This window comes from Chlorocebus sabaeus, chromosome 11 (genome assembly GCF_047675955.1).
Source record: "Chlorocebus sabaeus isolate Y175 chromosome 11, mChlSab1.0.hap1, whole genome shotgun sequence".
Taxonomy (NCBI): domain Eukaryota; kingdom Metazoa; phylum Chordata; class Mammalia; order Primates; family Cercopithecidae; genus Chlorocebus; species Chlorocebus sabaeus.
The window spans coordinates 45,613,911-45,632,339 of NC_132914.1; the positions used below are offsets into that span (position 1 = coordinate 45,613,911).

Sequence of the window (18,429 nt, forward strand, 5' to 3'; positions counted from 1 at the left end):
GGAGCAATCCAGACCCTGTTGGGTGCTGACCAGGCTATTCCATGCCGCCTGTGCCTCTCATGCCAGGAGAATCACTTACATTGGAGCCTGGGGGTCCAACGCGGCCAGCAGCTCCAGGGAATCCGGTGGCTCCCTGTGTGGGGAGAGGAGAGTCCCTGAGAACCTCAAGCCTTCAGGAGGTTCGAGATTCAAATGGGCGTGGGGTGTGGTCTCAGAGCCTGGTGTGGAAAGGGTGAGGGGCTGCAAAGCAGCAAGGGGGAGCCAGGGAGGGAGAAAGGGCTCCCGGGTCTGGCCACAGAAGCAGGCACAGGCTGTTCCCCTGCCTCCGACTTCTGCAGTCAGCACTTCAGGGAGATGACCAAGGGGCAAGCCTCAAGCTGGGGAATCCGGGACCACTGTGCACTCAGGCGCCCTCTCTCCCACCTGGCTGTGGGTGGCCTTAGGCTGGGGGCCAACGCAGGGCTGGGAAAAGAGTGGGAGGCATCCCAGAACACCCCCCGCCATGGGAGCCTCTGGGGCCAGGCCCTCTTTGTGAGGTACAGGGTGGGTTGTGAGAGGCCTCACTCACTGGGGGACCTTGGGCACCTCGGGCTCCTTTAGGACCAGTCACTCCAGTAGGACCCTGGGAAGGAAAGAGGGAGACAGTGAGGCCCAGTGCCCGGGGAGGTCAGTGGGCTTCTGTCTGAGCCCCAACAATGGACCCTTGAGGTTTTCAAAGATGCAGCTTTCTTGGCACTAAAAACCCAGCCTGAAGAGGCTGCCCCAGGCAAGCCTGTCCTCTCTGCCGCAGGAGACTTGTGTTCTAGTAGAAGCCCGTCGGGCAACCACGGAACTGGTCTGGGGTCTGGCCTCCTGGGAAGCTCTTCCTGCCACCGCTCCCTCCTCTCCAGGAGACCAGCAGCTTGGTTATGGTGGTCGGTGGCCAGCCTGTACTCTGTCAGTCCCTCCACCCTACCCACACAGCCCACATGCCACATGGGGACCATGAAAGCTCCTTCTACCGACATGGGGGTGTTCCCAGGCCTGTGAACCAGCCTCTGTGTACAGCCTGCTGGGGCCTCCGCATCTGCACCCCAAGAGCCCTTCCTTGAGGGAACAATTCTTGGGGGAGTGCAGCGTTACCCACCTGAGGCCCAGGCGCTCCAGAGGGGCCCTGAGGACCAGGGGCACCAGCGTCGCCTTTCTGGCCGGCCTCTCCTTGCTCACCCTTGGCCCCAGGCTGGCCATCAGCACCCTATAATGGGAGGGAGGAGGCGGGTGAGTGACAGGCAGGCCAAAGCCCTGGAGCTCTTCCAGAGGAGCGGGAGACTCTGAGTATCTGCATGTGTGTCCACCCTGGCCTGGATACGATGGTTCTCTTGGTATGGAGGCGGCAAAGGAGAGGAGAGGAGCGTCCATTTCCCTCCCCGACAAGCTCTGATGCCCGAGGGTGCTGGATGTGGAGCTGGCCTGAGTGGAGGGAGCCAGGCGGATGGAGAGAGATACTCACGGGAGGCCCAGCAAATCCTGCTGGTCCAGGGGGCCCAGTCTCTCCACGTTCACCCTGTGAGAGAAGGGGGCATGGTGAGAGGTCAGGCCCCGCTGCCTGACCTACTTCTTCTCCCCTCCGAGAGCCCCTTGGGCCCTGCCCAGCCTCCTGTTCCCCAGAGACGGGCATCTGAAAGCAGCCTTAGTCCTAAACGCAGGCTGAGGCTCTGTTAACCCAAAAGCCCTCAACCTGAGCACATCATGGGAGTGACGTGCCTTCCCCCTTCCCTTCCCATCTCTCCTCCCTCCCTAGACCCAGCGGGCAGGGAGGGAGCCAGTGCCTGGCAGCACGCAGGGCCACCAGGCAGCACGAGGGCCCACACTGGCTCCCTGGCTCTTTGGCTCCTGGGGGCCGAGGGCAGAGCCAGGCTCAGAGGGGCAGACACTCACCGGAGCGCCACGAGCACCAGCACTTCCTGCAGGACCAGGAGGTCCAACTTCTCCCTAAGGGCAGGGAGGGGAGGAAGAACCAGGGGTGAGAAGGTGGGGAGTCGAGTGGGAGAGGGCAAAGTGCATTTGGGGGGCCTTGCTCGTGGGGAGGGGGCTCCAGGTCCCCCTGGCACAGCCTGTGTTACTGTGCAGCCCACACGCGCACCCTCTCGGCCTCTGCTGAATGCACTTTTACCCCCAGCCCAGCTGTCCCACCCGACAGGGAACACTGCCAGTGGCTTCACTTCTGAGAGGACCCCCTCTTCACCCCTCACAGCCCCAGCGGGCAGGAAGGTGACTGATGAGTGAGGAGAAGACAGAACAGCCTCTGGCAGGAGATAAGAAGGAGGCATGACAGGGAGGCAAGGCATGGAGAGGAAAGGAGCCAGGACTCACCTTCTCGCCATTAGCACCAGCCGGGCCAGGGGGGCCAATAGGACCTGTCAAGCCCTGCAGGGAGAGCAGGTAGAGGTGAGGGAGGCAGGCTGAGCCAGCCGAGCACATGGGACTCTACACCAAGAGGACCTTGGTGTGCCCTCCCACCGCCTCCAGAGCTCCCACTTACCCTCTGGCCCCAGTTTAACAGAGAAGTCCCTGCAGTTGCCCATCCCCCACAGAACAGGACCAGGGACCCCACTGGCAGACTGCCCAGCCCCCTTCCCAGCTCTCCTGGGTGCAGGGCTGGGATCCCAATGCCCAGCAGTCCGGCAACCCGCATTCACTTACTCGTCCACCATCCTTTCCAGGGGCTCCCTCAGGGCCTTTCTCACCAACATCACCCTGGAGGAAGAGAAAACCAGCCACCTCAGCCGGGCACCCCAGGACCCCTGTGGCTGGCTCAGTCCCACCCAGGCTGGGGTGCTAGGGAGAGCCCAGTCCCTGCCCAAGAGGGATTTGCTGTGGTCTCAGGGTGGGTCAGGAGCAGCAGGGGCAAGATGAAGGAACAAGGGGAGAGGATGTCACTAAAAGGCAGGGAGCTTTGGAAAGGAGTCTTTAAGCTCCTCAAGAAGGGCTAACAGAAACCCTCATTACCAGGTGCCACGAGGGAATGGAAGTAATCACAAGGGGCAGGAACGTGGCAAAGCCACATCTTTGGTGAGAGGCCGTAACCCCAGTACTTACCCTGTCACCCTTGGGCCCAGCGATACCAGCTGCTCCCCTCTCGCCAGGCATTCCCTGAAGACCTGGAGGGCCCTGAGCCCCAGGGGGGCCTGCTGGGCCAGATGCACCCTGGGATGGAGGTAAGAGGGAGTCTGTAGTGGACAGCACCTCCCCTTGAACCCCTGTTCGCGGAGCCTGGGTAACCAGGGCCCCAAACCCCTCTTCCTTCCCTTCCTCCTATGTATACCTCCTTTCCAGCTCCATCTTCCGCCCCCCACTTCTATTCTTCCTTCCTCCTGAGCCCGCTCCCCTTCTCCCTGCTCAGTGGGACTCCCAGGCTGCCGAGAAGACCCCTACAGGACACAGCCTCACTTACTTTGGGACCATCAGTGCCAGGAGTGCCGGGGAGGCCACGGGCACCTTGGAGGCCTTGGGAACCGGGAGAGCCACGTTCACCTGGGAAACCTCGTTCACCCTGCGGCAGAGTCACCAAGAAGTGATCAACCAAGAGCAATGGGGGAGAAGGCCCAGGGAGAAGCAGGGAGGTGGGGAAAGGAGAAGGAGCCTAGAACCCAGGGCAGGCCCAAGGAGGCCGCCTGCAGTGGCCAACAGGACACTCACCCTGGGACCCACGAGGCCAGGGGCTCCAGCTTCACCGGGAACACCCTGGAGAATAAAGAAAGATGTGTGAGTGTGAAGTCCTCATGTCACAGAGCCCTGAACAGTCCTCCACGGCGGGGCTGAACATCACTCCTCCCATGGGGGACTGTGTCATCTCTGGAGGCTGGGATGTGGGTCCAGGACATTCCCAGGCCTCACAGGGCTCCTCATGCCCTCTTGCCCTTGCCTCCCAGCATCAGAAACGACCTTCCCATCTAAACAGGTTGCAGGTCCAAAGAGCCCCATACTCACCTGGTCACCTGGTTTTCCACCTTCACCTGGCGGACCAGGAGGGCCAGGAAGTCCCTAGAAGCCAAAGTGACAAGCGTTATCAAAGGAGTAAGTTTGCTGCCCTGGCCCCCAGGGAGGCACAGTATATGGTAGACCCAAAGGAAGGAGGCAAGAGCAATGAGAGCCAGGGGTGCAGGGAAGGTTCAATGCTTGGCACCCTGCAAGAGGCGTGGGCCCTCCAGCGATGGTGCCTGCTGCTGTCCCAGGAAGCCCTTGGTATGGCAAAGAACTAGACAGACAGCCTGGTCCAGCCACCTACCTGGAACCCAGATGGCCCAGGAGCACCCTGCTCGCCTCGTTCACCAGCAGGTCCCTGCAGAGGAAAAGAAAAGGTGAGCTGAGCCAGTGTTCCAGAGACCCTGAGAGCCACAGCTAGCAGGGCCCAGGGGAGGTCAGCAGGGTGGGCAGGACAGGCGTCTTCCTGCGCTGCTCAGACAGTATGTGCCTGCCTCCCTGCACTCCCATTAGCCACCCACACTCCTCTCCACCAATGCGGGTCCACACAGCCTCCTGGGACACCTTGCCTCAGCTCAGAGTGAGTCTGGTGTACCAGCTTAGCCCACATCCACATCCGTCAGCTCCATTATTGGATGGATCTGTGGTTTCCCACCCCCACCCCTCCCAGCCCCTGCCCCCAGGGTCACCCGGGGAGGCTAGGAAGGTACTTACAGCAGGGCCAGGGGGTCCTGCAGCACCTGTCTCACCATCTTTGCCAGGAAGACCCTAGAGGGAAGAGAAAAAGACAATGTAATGACATGCTTTTTTTCCCTCTTGAAGTCCCCCTAGGACTGGGCAAAGGTACTTCTGGCCCACAGTTTCCAGACCTTCACGATACCCCAGCTGAACCCCATTTCCACACCTTTCCCTCCCTTCCTTCCCAGGCCCCATCTTTTCTTAGCTGTTTTCAGCATGGAAGCCTTCCCCAGCTCCCTGGCCTGCTGACCAATGGCAACCAGAAGTCTCCCTGTGTAGACACCCAAAGGGCCCAGCCAACATGGGGCTCAGCCGCAGGGATCAACACTCAATACCAAGGGGTCCCAGGACCATGCCATGGGGATGCCATTTCCCTGTCCTCCCTGCAAATGCCCAGCCAACACCAAACCATGGGCAATGGGGAAGGATACTTACTCTCAGACCAGGAGCACCAGGCAGTCCCTTCTCACCAGCTTTGCCAGGCTCGCCCTAGAGGAAAGAGAGGGCAGGGCCATGGGGCAGATGGTTTGGTAGGGAGTTAGGGGCAGAGCAGGCTGCAGGGACTGAGGCTTGGGGCCACATCCTGATGGACAGCCGAGATAAAGCAAATTACCAGCCCTTCTCTTCTGTTCAGGGGCCATAATGGCAGCCAGCCTGCTGGGCACTGCCACATGGAACAATGTATGGCTGCAATGCCCTGACGCTCTCTGGGGCTGTGGATTTTCCCCAGATCACATGCAGACCCCCACTGCCACCCATGGCACAGAAGCCCCACTCATCACTGTCCCTGGCTAAACTCTACTCAGGACCCAGCCCTTTCCCCAAGAGGGCAGGGAGGTAGGTAGCACCACATGGAAGGAAATGGAAGAGCAAATTATTACTTACATTGGCACCTTTGGGACCAGGGAAACCCATGACACCAGGCTGCCCGCGAGCCCCCTGAGGACCTGGAGGTCCAGGACGACCATCTTCACCAGGGGCTCCCTGAAAGAGAGAACACCATCCTCATAACATAGACACTCTGACTACATCCATCCATCTAACATCCACTAAGGGCCTACATGGTAGACCTAGAACTAGGCACCAGTCACACATGCTCAGTATCTAGGATTGACCACACCACACTCATGGGCCCATCTACAGCAAGACACCGCTGAGCTTAGAAAGCTGCCCAAGAAAGTGCACACACAATGTCATCATTCCTCCAAGGATAAGCCCCAAATGCATAATGAAGTGGCATTTTCAGAGCTCACGGCTACTGTACAGGCTATATCTGGCCCCAGTGCCTACCATCTACCCCCACCACAATTCTCAAAATTCACAGTACTCCAGGCCTCCCCAACCCAAACTCCCATCTCTCTTTTCTCTTGCCTCCCCAAGGAGATCCCCCCACCCTCCAGCAGCCCTCCGAGGATAGACTTACAGAAGGGCCAACTTTGCCTTGAGGACCAGCATCACCAGGGCGGCCAGTGAGACCCTTTGTTCAGGAGAGAGAAGAGGGTGGGGTCAGGAGCTGGCCCCAGGACCTCCCAATCCTGGCAGTGCAGGGCTGGAGGGAGCCAGCCAGGAAGGGCCTGAGGGTCTGCCCACAGTCTGAAGCCAAGGGCAACAGTGGCTTTGCTACTTACCCGGGCTCCAGGAAGTCCAGGTTCTCCAGGACGGCCAGGGTCACCATTGGCTCCCTTGGGACCAGCAAGACCACTGGGCCCTCGCTCTCCAGGAGCTCCCTACACAAGGGCACACAGGGAGTCAGTGGGATACCATGTGACCAGCGATGCAGAGAGGGACCCCAGCCCCTCTTCCCCCACTCACCTTGGGACCTGCCAGACCATCTTGACCTGGGAAACCGCGGTTGCCAGGAGCACCCTAAGGAGCCACAGGGAGGAGAGGCGGTGAATGAGAACGGCCCCTAACCCAGCCAGGCTCCAGCGGGTCCATCCCACTAACCCACCAATCCCAATTTCTGGGGAGCAGTAACTGTGGTCTGCAGGACTCTCAGAGGTTAACTTCTGGAGCCTGTCCCCGCTTCCTGGGAAGGAGTTCAGACTGTTTCATGTCAGCCTGGCGGTGGGGGGCACAACTCAGGGTCAGACTCCCTCTCCCCGTGGTGTGGATGGAGAAAGAGGAGGATGACATGCGGAAAAGTCATGGGCTCTGACCAGAACACGGACCACAAGGACTCCACTTCCCTCTCGAGATCACAGCCCCCGTGGGATAGAGCCTCCTCATTCACTTACTCTTTCTCCAGGGGGACCGATGGGCCCAACACCACCAGGCTCTCCACGGGCACCTCTCTTGCCTTCTTCACCAGCGGGTCCAGGGGCTCCCTGGGGGCCAGCGGGGCCCTGAGGACCACCAAAAAAGAGAAACAGAGTGAGCCTTCACCTGGGCCTGAAGCAAGCCTCGACTCAGAGTATGGAGGAAGTAGCCTTGGCAACTGTTTCAGGGTAGGGGGGGCTTGAGGATGAGAGGCCATAAAGGACCAGCCGTGGCAGAGCAGAGGGAAATGAGAGGGCATAAAGATCCAACTGTTCACACTGGCCAAGCCAAGGATGGGAGCTGAAGCTGTATCTGGGCCTTCTCAACCCTGTTAAGTCTCCTCCAGGCATAATCTGAAAGGACCCAGACTGGGAGATAGAGCCCCGGAGGAGGTAGGCGGTGGGCCGGTGGGGCAGTGGGGAGGAGGTGAGGAGGCCTGTGACCCATAGAACAGCAGTAGAAAAGACAAGGGCTTGGGGGCAGATACTCACAGGTTCTCCCTTGGGGCCTTGTTCACCTTTGAAGCCAGCAATACCAGGTTCACCCTTGAAAAGAGAGGCAGGTCCTCACACCAGATTCTCTCCAGGGAGCCTGCCCACCCCAGAACCCCTGTTCACGATGCCCTCGGATGGAGGCCGCTGTGAGGCCAGGGCAGGAGAGCGTGGGAAAGAGGGGTGATGGGGTTTGACTCCAGACATGTCAATGGGACTTGGGGGTCACTTTGGGCTCTTACCGTCTGACCTTTCGGGCCCAGAGGACCAGTTGCACCTTGAGGGCCAGGAGGTCCCCGTGGCCCAGGGAAGCCAGGAGCACCAGCAATGCCAGGAGCACCCTGTCAGCATGAGCAGAAGGGAAGGGTGTCAGGAGAGGGCAGAGGCAGGACCAGGCTCGCTTGGGGGAGCAAAGTCCAGGGGCAACACTCACAGCAGATCCTTTGGCTCCAGGAATTCCATCTGTTCCAGGGTTACCCTGAGAAAGGAGACATTGTCAAATAAGCAGCAAAGAATGAACCCCAACCACCTCCAGCCCTCCAGGGTCCAGATCCAGGGACCTGGCATAGGTGCTGTCCATTTCAGGGACATTCCCACGATGTGTTTCAAGGGGAAGATGGGAAAGAAGGGGATACATCTAGAGATGGGGACAGGCATTGGGCCAGAATGAAGGTTTGGTGATTGGAGCCCACGGCCGTCAGAGCAAAGTACAGAGTCAAGAATTCCAAGGCCACAGACCCCAGACCCCCCAGGCCAAAGAGAAGCTGCACTTACAGAGGCACCAGCAGGCCCAGGGGACCCAGGAGTACCAGGTTCACCACGAGGACCTTGAGCACCTTCAGGACCACGGGCACCAGTGGGGCCGGCTTCACCCTGGGAAGAGACAGGAAGGATGAAATGAAGAAGAGAGGGGACACGGACCTCTAGTGGGTGGGCAACAGCTCAGGGCCAGCCGTGAGCACAGCCCTGGATTATGCACATGCACCCAAGCCCGCACCTGAACATGCGCATTCACACACAGGTCACGCTGCCATTTCTGTCCCTGCCTGACTGAGCTAATGACTTGATGACTTCCCACACCTGCCTCCTCTACTGCTCACCTCCTCTCTACACAGTAAGCCTCCACGCGCCACGGCACGGCTACGTACTACAGCAATGGACAACCCACGGTTCCATAGACACCATCAGAAAAGCGTGGACTGGGGACCCTGCCATCTTGGCACCCTGCGATGATGGATGGACACCACTCTCTCCTACCACCTCCTGTTTTTCTATTTTATTGAGGAACTGAGGTCCCTTCTAAGTCTCTGAACATCCGGGCTCAGAGCACCACCTCACTCCCATCTGGCTGACGGGTGAAGAGTGACACCCCGGCCCTGGCCCCAGTCTGTTCTCAGTAAGCCAGAAATCCAAGACAAAAGCACATGGGGACTCTGCCCCTTCCTTGCTCTCAATGCAGCCCAATTCCCCTTAGGGGGAGCCTCTGGCAAGCCCCCTTCCCCCAAAATGGCTTGTGCTTTTACTTTCATTTTTTCCTAAAAATTACAACCCACTCGAGATGGCAGAGTCCCTGGGGAGGGCTGTCGACCTGGAGAGAGGGCAGAGCCTCCTCAGGTTTCTTCTCAGAACATTCCTGCTTCACTTCGGTAATTATTATTTTCCAAAGGTCAGCCCCCCTCACCTTCCGCTGTCCCTCTTCACAATGGGTCTCCTTTACCCGGCTCCCGGGACCTCAGACACTGTCTGGTTGCCATGGAAACCCCCAGGAGGGGAAAAGCAACCTGATGCCAGTGACACATGGAGGCTCCTTATTCATTCCCAGGGACGTTCACACTGGAATCCCTCCTGGGCTGCGGGGCCTGGCCCTGAACTGGCTGGCCTCCCACTGGCCTCTAGTAATCCTCCAGAGATCTCCATTAACATGGCTTGGAAGAGCCAGGCACCCCAAAAGAAGCAGAAACCTGGAGGGCAGCAGAGGCTCCCTGCCTGTGCCCTCTTCCCTGTCCAGTTCCCTCCAGTGCCCGTCAGGGCCCCGAGCTTGCTCAGCTGTTGGGTCTCCCCCTAGGTTTGCCTCCTTTTGCTGCCACTCCTGGCCTTCTGGCCCTGCCAGGCCTCTGGTGTATTCCCATCTTCTTCTCCGTCCACCTCTCCCCACTCCAAAGTTGTAACCGGATCTCCCACATTTTATCTTCTGTTTTACTTTCCCTCCAGGTGAGGCTACAAGTGTCTGGCTTTTTGCCCTGCCTAGATGGAGGCGGCAGTGGGTGGGGTGGTGGGGAGCTACTTCTCAGACGGGAGCAGGCGGTTGTTGAGGGAGCAATGAGCAAGGGTTACAGGGAAAGGACAGCTTCTCAGCATCCAGAAATTCCTGACTGGACAACAGGACATGTACCTTGGCTCCAGGAGCACCAGGGAAGCCAGGACCACCAGCAGGACCGACAGGACCCTGGAGAGAGTAGGTGGATGAGAAGAGAGGTGAATGCCAGTTCTGACCTCCAAAGCGAGCCACCCCCACACCTCACACTCCTTCCCTCCTCTATACTGATTTCACTCCATATCCATTGTGGCTAAAAAGCCTTGGATGAAAGTTGTCCCTGTTGCCAGCGTCCCCAGGAACCTTTGCCTGGTTTCAGAAGGCAAAGCAAGTTTCTGACTACATCTGTAGTGAGAAGCAGAATCTCCATTGACCTTCCTCCTCTAAAAAGACTGCTGAAAGGATGGCTGAGGAAAATGAGCCCATGCTTCAAAGCTTGTTATCAACATGCTCAAGTGATATTTAAAAACTACTTCTCTTTCTTCCTCCTTTCCAGTAGACATCTGAGAGCTGCTGTGGTTGCACCCAATAAACCCTGCAGACTTCACCGGGCTGCTTAATAGGACTTAGAGCACAGCAACAACAATGACCTGCTGAGGATAAAATGAACTTACCGGAGGCCCTGCGGGGCCTGGCTGACCATCGTTGCCTCGGGCACCCTGTGAGCAAGAAGGAAGTGACCATGAGAGGTACCCACAGGCTCTGTTCATCCCTGCTTCTAGCCCACCCTTACAGAAAACGAAGGAGACACTGTGCCTGGGATGTCCCAGGGCTGAGCACAAGGATGGTGAGGTGTGGGCTTCAGCTTTGGTGTCTGTGTGGGTGACCAAGGGTAGTAGTGGGTTTCTTCTATTTTTTTTTTTTTTTTTTTTTTGAGACAAAGCCTGGCTCTGATGCCAGACTGGAGTGCAGTGGTGCGGTCTCGGCTCACTACAACCTCCACCTCCCAAGTTCAAGCGATTCTTCTGCCTCCTGAGTAACTGGGATTACAGGCATGTGTCACCACACCTGGCTAATTTTTTTATTTTTATTTTCAGGAGAGACTGGGTTTTGCCATGTTGGCCAGGCTGGTCTGGAACTCCTGACCTCAGGTGACCCACCCGCCTCAGGCTCCCAAGGTGCTGGGATTACAGGCGTGAGCCACTGCACCTGGCCCCTAATCTTAAACAAAGCTTAAATCATTTCTTCTTTTCTTCAACTTCAGTTCAGACCCCAAACATCCCTAACTTCACGGCCAAGTGATCATTTAAACACTGAGAACTGAGTGCAAGGAAATAAACAGCGAGACAACCACGTGGACTCAGTGCTTCCTGCCTTGAAGTGCCTTCAAGGCTTGGTAAACCTCTCTGGTTAAGACTTGGTTAAGGCCTCCTCTTGGTTGACTCCAGGTTGCCTCTTCCTCTGGCCAATCCCCAGACAACTTGCTCTTATGGAAAACAAAGATGCTCACAAGATGTCTCCCACTGGCTCCCTGATGGGGCAGGGCACCAGCCACAGTTCAAAGACTACATCCAAGCTCAAGCCCTAAGAGGCTTTGGCTTACAAAGCAAGGCAAGGTTGCCAGCTCCTTCTCTAGGACTGGACTTGGAGGGGGAGGGTTTTTCTGCCAACTTTGTGGTGGCACCCCTCAAATGCTCTCTCAGGGTTCCTTAGGGCCCAGGGAACTCTTTACCCAAACTCTGGGGGCCACAGGCTGGGTGGAGCTGGGCCTAGGGCCTGACTGAGCAGGTCGGCGGGGACCTTTCCCTGCTGAGTCCTGCCTACCAGTCTCTGCCTCTCCTTAGAAGCTAGAGAAGGATGCTTTAGGGGGAGCTCGTGTTTTAAATACAACTCAACTCTTCTTCCTGGCTGGGGTCCATTTCTCCTAACGGAGACTCTCCAGATTGGCATTTAAGAGGAAAGCAAGAGAAGGCTTAGAAAAAATGTCAGCAGGAACATAAAGCTTCAGGATTGGCCACAGCCCCTCTGGCTGGCCTGGCTGCTTCGGGAAACTGTTCCTTGGGAAGCTCTGGAGCACCCTCTCCCCAGAGGTCAGCCAGCAGGGAGGCCCAGGCTGGGCCTGAGCGAAAAGGAGCTGCCACGCTGCTCTGAGAGGCCAGAACTAGGCTGGCATCTGTCACCTCTCCCTGCAGCAAGTCTGGAGAGAGGACACAGTCAGGCCCAAGGGAGGGCACATGACCACAGCAGGCAGACGCCAACCCAGCCCAGTCTCTGGGCCAGCCTTGACACCAGACCAGCACTTGGATCTCCGTGAGCCTGCCCCTTGTCTGGGGCCTGCACACCCCAGACACTGCACAGCCCCCTTCTGGAAGTCAAGGCTGAGAAGGCTGCTGGGAGACCACAGAGTAGGGGCCTCGCAGAGCAGACTCCAGAGAGGAGTCTGATGGGAGGGGAGAGGGAGGAGGAGCAAAGAAGGGCTCAAAGGCAACGTTGTCAATCTTCTAAGCCAAATCCTATACACGCTGCCAGCCTAACTACCATGGGGACAGGAACCAGCAAAGAGAACCAAGAAACAGAGCAGCTGTGCCCAGAAAGGAGGGAACAAGGACAGGGGATGGAGCTTGTCTTTAGCCCATGCAGACTAGGGCCACTGCAGCTCTGAGCCTCGCTAAAAGGCCACAAGCCAGCATCCTGCTAATCTGTAGAAACGGCAGTGTTTCTTGGCAGCCCCAGTGCTCTCTAATCCCCTCACACAGAGTGACCCTGGGGCAAGGCGCTTCAGCAGCTCTGGCTGACAAAGGGGGCGGGGGTCGAGGCTGCTGCTTATTTCACTGATCTGCCATTGAGGGAAACTTCTGCCAAACAAGACACATTAGCTGGAAAGCAGCACAACAGAGTGAAGCTGATTTATTTTGGCCAGCCCTGCAAGGACCTGTGAGGAGGGGCCTCAGAGCTTGGGTGGTGGGGGTATGAAATCAGCAGAAAGCATAATCTTTCTTAAACACGGCTTTCATCGCATCACTCGCCTGACCAAGCGCCTACAAGGACTCTCTATTGCTAAGGAATCAGAGCTAAACGCCTCCGTCTGGCACCCTGCACCCTCCCTCAGCTGCCAATCCCCTCACCCTTAATTTCCCACATTAACTAGAGGCCACCAGAGTCTGAGGCTGCAAGGCACCATTTATCTTAAGCTATTTCACTTTTCTGTGTCTCGGTTTTTTCATTTGTAAAATTGGGAGAAGAATAAAACCACCTCTCAGGATGTGGAGGAAGATGAGACCAGGTAAAACATATAGGGTATTAAACTCAGGAAGTGCCTATGGAATGGTGGCCCCCGGTACTATAGCATGATATCACTCACAGCAGCAGCCAGCATAGAGCCCTGTGAGTTGATGCTCACCTGTTCCACTTTTCTAGGGCATCTGAGCAACCAGGAAGAACAGAGAGTAGCACGGTAGTACTATAGCCAACCAAGTCTGTCTGTAAACTCCAACTGGATTGCCCAGGGAGTGGGTGGCGTCTGTTGAAGGGATTACCTGATAATCTGGATTGGTTAAGAGAATCCTGCTTTCACCCATCCACCCTCCCATTCCCATCCCTCCTCCTTCAACTGTGCAGACTCAGCCTGGGAATTTTTGATGGGCACACTCGGGGTGAGTTCTTAAGGGATAACAATACTCCCTATGCTTCACAGGGTTGTTTCGAGGGTCAAGAGAAACAAACCTGTAAACTCTAAAGTGCTTGGTAAATGGTGGTGTTTGGCTTTGTCAGTTACTCACCGCAGCACCAGCAGGGCCAGTCCGTCCTCTTTCACCAGGCAGGCCACGAGGACCCTGGAACACACACGAGGACAGCCTAAGCATGAGTTGGCTTCACGGTGCTCAGGGTGACCATTTCTACCTGTGGGCCCTTTGCAGATATCAGAGGAGAGGGAGGGTGCACACACCCAGGAAACCAAGGACCTCCTGATGGTGCTGGCTCCTTGACTAGCCAGGATGCCTCAGATCACACCCAACAGTTTTCTCCCCAGGCATAACACACAGATGTTCCTGTTGCTACCTATTGGGAACCTTTGTTACAAGCACACCTTGCTCCTTGCAGTAGATGAGCTTGACAAAATGTTGAGACTCAACAGAATTTTTTTAAATGGGAGCATCTTTAGTGTGTTAACATGGCTATCTTAAGGAAATGTTGGTGAAATCTTGAACAAATCATCTGTCTAATACATTTTGCTTTTTGCTCACAGTCAGATGAAATCTACAACATTGAATATGAACTTTGCACAAAGAGAGCTCTTTGCAGCCATCTGATAGTCTGAAGAGTCTCTGATAAGCCTTCCTGGAGGGTGTCCATACTTACCATTGGGCCCGGAGATCCGTTCTCACCCGGGGAACCACTCTCACCCTGGAAAAATGATTCACAAGGTCAGTGTCTGGGACCCCATTCTTGGCCCACAGAAAACTCCTAGGGAAGACGCCAAAAGCCCTAGTCACCTCAGCCTGCATTGACCCAAACTTCAGTCCTGTGAAGGACAATGCCCTGAGCTCTCCAGGTCTGCTGTTGGCCCATCAGGATGTAGGGCTGGTGTTCCCAGCCACAGCTGTTCTGAGGAGCTAGTTCCACTGAGCTCCACAGTGTCTCCCTGGCTAGGAAGAGGGACTCCTCAATGTCTCCCTCCTCCCCATCCCATTGCACTTTCTGGCCTCTCACCTTCACACCAGGGGCACCCGCCTCTCCCTTAGCACCGTCCAGGCCTGGATAACCCTAGGGAACATGAGAAAATGTTCAATCACACTTCTGGGAAACTCAAGTTGGAAGAAATGCATGAGCCCCAAAGTGCTTTTCTCTCCCCGCAGGCATCTCTTCCTTCCAACCTCCTCACCCGTGATACTTACTCTGTGACCTTTGACACCAGGAAGGCCTGGGGTTCCTGGGAAACCGCGAGCACCCTGCAATCCAAAGTGGAGGTGTTCAGAGCACAGAGTAAAATAACAGGGGGAAGCTGCCCTGGGTTGCAGGAGGGCCTCCAGCTCCCTTGGGCCACCAGGGCATTGTCTCCAATCCCCACACTTGGACAGCTCTTTCAGTAAAACCCAGACCACCCCTCCCCATACTCCCCATTTTATGCAAAGTGGTATAAATAACAACTGCCCAGCCTCCCTCATGGGAGCCTGAGTGGAGATTACAAACATGGTCGTGATAAATATAGGGGCTACTGGTGTTCCATCTCAGAAGTGACCTCATTGAACTGGATGCACTGGGTTTAAGGCCACGGGGAGGGAGACGCTGGGAAAGATGCCTGAGGCTCGGAAAGGTGGCATTTACCTGAGGACCAGGCGGACCTCTTTCACCAGCTTTTCCAGGTTTTCCAGCTTCGCCCTGAAGGGAGAGAGAGATACCCCAGCTTCCTCAGAGACACAGTAGCATAGTGGGGGCACCCCAGAGGGCTTCCCTCCTTCCAGCCGTCCATGCCTTTGCCCACTGGCTCACTCATCTCCCTCAACTCCTTCAGACTCCACATGCCTGGATGCCTTTCATGGTTCACGATTTATTCTTTTGGACACAAGCATAGCCCATGGGCAAGCTCCTCTGTCCTCACCAGCCTCCGACTTCCCCTGAGAGGCTTTTTCTCTCTTCTCCTGGGCTCTGCTGACTGGACGTGCTCTCCCTAACCTTGAGAGACTTTTACTGTCTAATGCTATTCATAAAAATAGCCCAAGAGTGCCAACTCTTGTCTCTTCATTTCGTTTGCATCCTTTGTAGACATCCTGACTCAGGCTGTGCTTTTTCTAACTCATTTACAATTAAGATAATGCTGGGTTGTTGAACGCTTCTTTCTTTGTTTTTTCTTCTCTACATCTTTCTGCCTTGTGTTTTTTCTCTCTCTTCTCTCATTTCTCAATTTCCCTTCCTGGGGCTAATGATGTTTTAATTATTTCTCTTCCCCTTGGATCCAAAGCAGTCCCCAAGGAACTTGCCAGCACAGTCACAGTGGCCATATAGATAGGAGATGGCATCAGGGTTTGGGACAGCCCAGTCTTGCTCCTCAAGACATCTTCACCCTGGGTGCCTCCCTGTCACTCCCCCAGCACACACCTTTTCCAGGCCCTTTCAAAGGAGGCAGCTCCTCATTTGTCTACTCATGTATACTCACATCATCACCAGGCTTTCCAGGGGGACCAGGAGGACCACGGGGACCCATGGGACCCTACAAAGGAAGAGAGTTTAAGAGATGGTTAGAGTGGGAAGACACCTGAGCAATGGACAAAACTTGGACATTGTAGTTTTGGAAGCCAGTTCTTCTATGAAGAAGAAAGATGGGAAGGTCAGAACAAAGGTGCAGAGACCATAGTGGGACGCAGCAGCAGCACAGGCTGGGGTGATCCGGAAAGGGGGCTGGTAGGACAGAGTCCCTGGTGGCCCTTGCCACACTGGGCTGTCTGTCAGAGTTCCTCCACAGCTAGGAAGTCACATCTGAGTTTCCTTGGGGCCACCAACTATGGGAAAGAGCTGGGCAGAGCCTGGGAGGGACAGCAGCTGTGGTCCCAGTGGTCTATCATTACAGGCTCCCCCGGAGAGAGGACAGGGCCGTGTCGGTACTCACAGAGACACCAGGTTCACCAGGTTCACCAGGATTGCCTTGAAATCCTTGAGGCCCCTAAAAAGTAAAATGAGGACACCAGGTGAACCCCTATAAATGACTAAAACATCATAGTGCTTGGGAATCATCTGTGACACCATGGAGGCGAAAAGACTTGTAGGTACTTACAGGAGCACCTGCAGGGCCTGGAGGTCCTCGAGGTCCCATGGGGCCCTGCACCAGAACAGAAAATGAGGGGTTTACTGCACATGCTTCACCAGTGGCCTCCAGTGTGCCATCTTCTCCTAGCCAACAGCCCAGACAAAGGACAAGAAGTTACTCTGTGGGCAAGGGGCCTAGAGTGGCTGCTCCCTCTCATTTCCCACTCCCCACGCAACACTCTATTTTTATTTATAGGCACCATTTGGACAGAAAAGCTGGCCTTGCTTTCTCCTGGACAGTAGCCATGTTTACTAAAGGCTGAGTTTCATTTAGCATGTGCCAAGTCAGAGCTGCGGGGCTGAGATTTCCTGCTGGAAGTCTGTGGATGCTGGAGAACAGTAGCTGCTGTCTGCATTCTTCAGTTCTCATTCCAAGAGCAATAGCAACTGGCCTTCTAACAGATCAGCCTATATGCATCTCTCCATCTTCATTCTTCTTAGTCACTCCAGCGCATCATTAAAAGTGGCATCCATTGCCATTAAAAACCAAATACTTTGGGCTAGCTGAATGGGAGGTTACATAACTATGGAGGAGAGCTGCTCTAAGCAATTATCTGTGAAGCAGAGGTTGTCAGACTCTCTGGCTCTGCTAAGGGCCACCTCCTGCCATTTTCGCAGCAAAGAACTAGTGTCTTTTCTTACCATTGGTCCTTGCATTACTCCCATCTGGGCGCCACCAGCCTTTTCATCAAATCCTCCAGCCATCTGGGCAGCAAAGTTCTGCAAAGAAACCCAACATCAGGAGGTTGAAAGGCACTAGGTCTTCCCTACTTGGCTAGGTAAGCTCTATCTGAATACAAAGAACTCTACTGAGATAAACTCTGATTGTTGGAGACTAACCTATCGTTGATCAGAATTACCACTGATGCCTGGAAAGTACTTTGGGGAATGGATTATAAGGTGGCAAAATCTGGAAGGGAAAGTGTTATTTGGAGAAGTATCAGTTCCTCGCATGTCATTTTATAAAATTATTTTTATGTTCTAAAATATGGCAGATATTATTTAACATATATGGAGAAACATAACCAAACCTTCAAAGGGTGTTCTTTATTCTTTAGGACTTTAATGCCCAGCAAAAGACTAAAATCAACAGTCTTGGAATATTTCAGCAAGAGATGTAGTAGGCATCTGTGAGCCCATTTAAGTTTAAGAATTTACAATACAGCAAACGTCAAAATAGCAAACCTGCAAAAACTAGGCAATCATATAATTTGCTGATTGGTTTGATTCCAAAATTGACTTTAGCCACACACCTTCACTCAGTGGAGTTCTTTCATGAGAGTGAATAGTTGCTTGGAATGTACTTGGCAAGGACCAAGAATAAATGTCTTCCAAGGACAGTGGTCACTCTTCTTCCAGGGAAATACAAGTGCCCAGTCATCCTTTCTCCTAACCCTTACACCCACCCCCGAGCATCAACCACACGGTACAGATGCCTGGAAGCCAGGTAACTGAAGACTTTCTTTATAGAATCCCGGTTAGTGAAAAAAAGCCAGCCCTTAGCACCACAGTCTCATGCCTAATATATGACTCTACTAAATTATAGGCCTGAGGGCAAAGCCCATGGACAGGCTATGTACACACTGCTGGCAGCCCTGGGAGCCAGCCAGGTAAGTGCAAGTAGCAATTTAAAAGCCACATTTCTGGAGGGACAGCCTGAAGGAACGGGAAGTAAGGATACTTACTCCACCAAGACCAGGGGGACCAGGGGGGCCAGGAGGACCAGGGGGGCCAGGATTTCCAGGGGTCCCAGGTTCTCCATCTCTGCCACGAGGTCCAGGGGCACCCTTGGCATAAACAGAAAAAGGCATCAATGGGAAGCCGTGTTTCTCCAAGCGCCATCTGTCCCTGGGCTGCTGTGTAAGAGGTGACCAGGCTCTTAAACACATGGTAGGGCCTTGGGGGACCTGGGAAGTCCCCCAG

At 55.2% G+C, this 18,429-nt stretch overlaps 1 protein-coding gene and 1 long non-coding RNA gene across 4 annotated transcripts in view; one reads left to right on the plus strand and one right to left on the minus strand.

Moving 5' to 3' along the window:
* Positions 1 to 18,429, minus strand: part of COL2A1 (collagen type II alpha 1 chain) — a 32,020-nt gene that overhangs the window by 6,851 nt on the left and 6,740 nt on the right. For all 3 annotated transcript variants that reach the window (XM_073020671.1, XM_008003028.2, XM_008003027.3), the window contains 35 exons: positions 18,192 to 18,293; positions 17,149 to 17,226; positions 16,475 to 16,519; positions 16,310 to 16,363; positions 15,860 to 15,913; positions 15,031 to 15,084; positions 14,601 to 14,654; positions 14,416 to 14,469; positions 14,065 to 14,109; positions 13,485 to 13,538; positions 10,380 to 10,424; positions 9,844 to 9,897; positions 8,226 to 8,324; positions 7,885 to 7,929; positions 7,694 to 7,792; positions 7,452 to 7,505; positions 6,939 to 7,046; positions 6,514 to 6,567; positions 6,330 to 6,428; positions 6,125 to 6,178; positions 5,587 to 5,685; positions 5,137 to 5,190; positions 4,678 to 4,731; positions 4,268 to 4,321; positions 3,970 to 4,023; positions 3,679 to 3,723; positions 3,434 to 3,532; positions 3,079 to 3,186; positions 2,683 to 2,736; positions 2,353 to 2,406; positions 1,918 to 1,971; positions 1,490 to 1,543; positions 1,127 to 1,234; positions 569 to 622; positions 80 to 133 (listed from right to left, as the gene is read on the minus strand). In XM_073020671.1, the coding sequence (XP_072876772.1) occupies positions 80 to 133; positions 569 to 622; positions 1,127 to 1,234; positions 1,490 to 1,543; positions 1,918 to 1,971; positions 2,353 to 2,406; positions 2,683 to 2,736; positions 3,079 to 3,186; positions 3,434 to 3,532; positions 3,679 to 3,723; positions 3,970 to 4,023; positions 4,268 to 4,321; positions 4,678 to 4,731; positions 5,137 to 5,190; positions 5,587 to 5,685; positions 6,125 to 6,178; positions 6,330 to 6,428; positions 6,514 to 6,567; positions 6,939 to 7,046; positions 7,452 to 7,505; positions 7,694 to 7,792; positions 7,885 to 7,929; positions 8,226 to 8,324; positions 9,844 to 9,897; positions 10,380 to 10,424; positions 13,485 to 13,538; positions 14,065 to 14,109; positions 14,416 to 14,469; positions 14,601 to 14,654; positions 15,031 to 15,084; positions 15,860 to 15,913; positions 16,310 to 16,363; positions 16,475 to 16,519; positions 17,149 to 17,226; positions 18,192 to 18,293 (2,304 nt within the window). The remainder of the gene's footprint in view (positions 1 to 79; positions 134 to 568; positions 623 to 1,126; positions 1,235 to 1,489; positions 1,544 to 1,917; positions 1,972 to 2,352; positions 2,407 to 2,682; positions 2,737 to 3,078; positions 3,187 to 3,433; positions 3,533 to 3,678; positions 3,724 to 3,969; positions 4,024 to 4,267; positions 4,322 to 4,677; positions 4,732 to 5,136; positions 5,191 to 5,586; positions 5,686 to 6,124; positions 6,179 to 6,329; positions 6,429 to 6,513; positions 6,568 to 6,938; positions 7,047 to 7,451; positions 7,506 to 7,693; positions 7,793 to 7,884; positions 7,930 to 8,225; positions 8,325 to 9,843; positions 9,898 to 10,379; positions 10,425 to 13,484; positions 13,539 to 14,064; positions 14,110 to 14,415; positions 14,470 to 14,600; positions 14,655 to 15,030; positions 15,085 to 15,859; positions 15,914 to 16,309; positions 16,364 to 16,474; positions 16,520 to 17,148; positions 17,227 to 18,191; positions 18,294 to 18,429) is intronic.
* LOC140712760 (uncharacterized) lies at positions 2,334 to 3,484 on the plus strand. Its single transcript, XR_012094487.1, has 3 exons — positions 2,334 to 2,427; positions 2,992 to 3,197; positions 3,383 to 3,484. It is a non-coding gene; the product is annotated as an uncharacterized lncRNA (long non-coding RNA).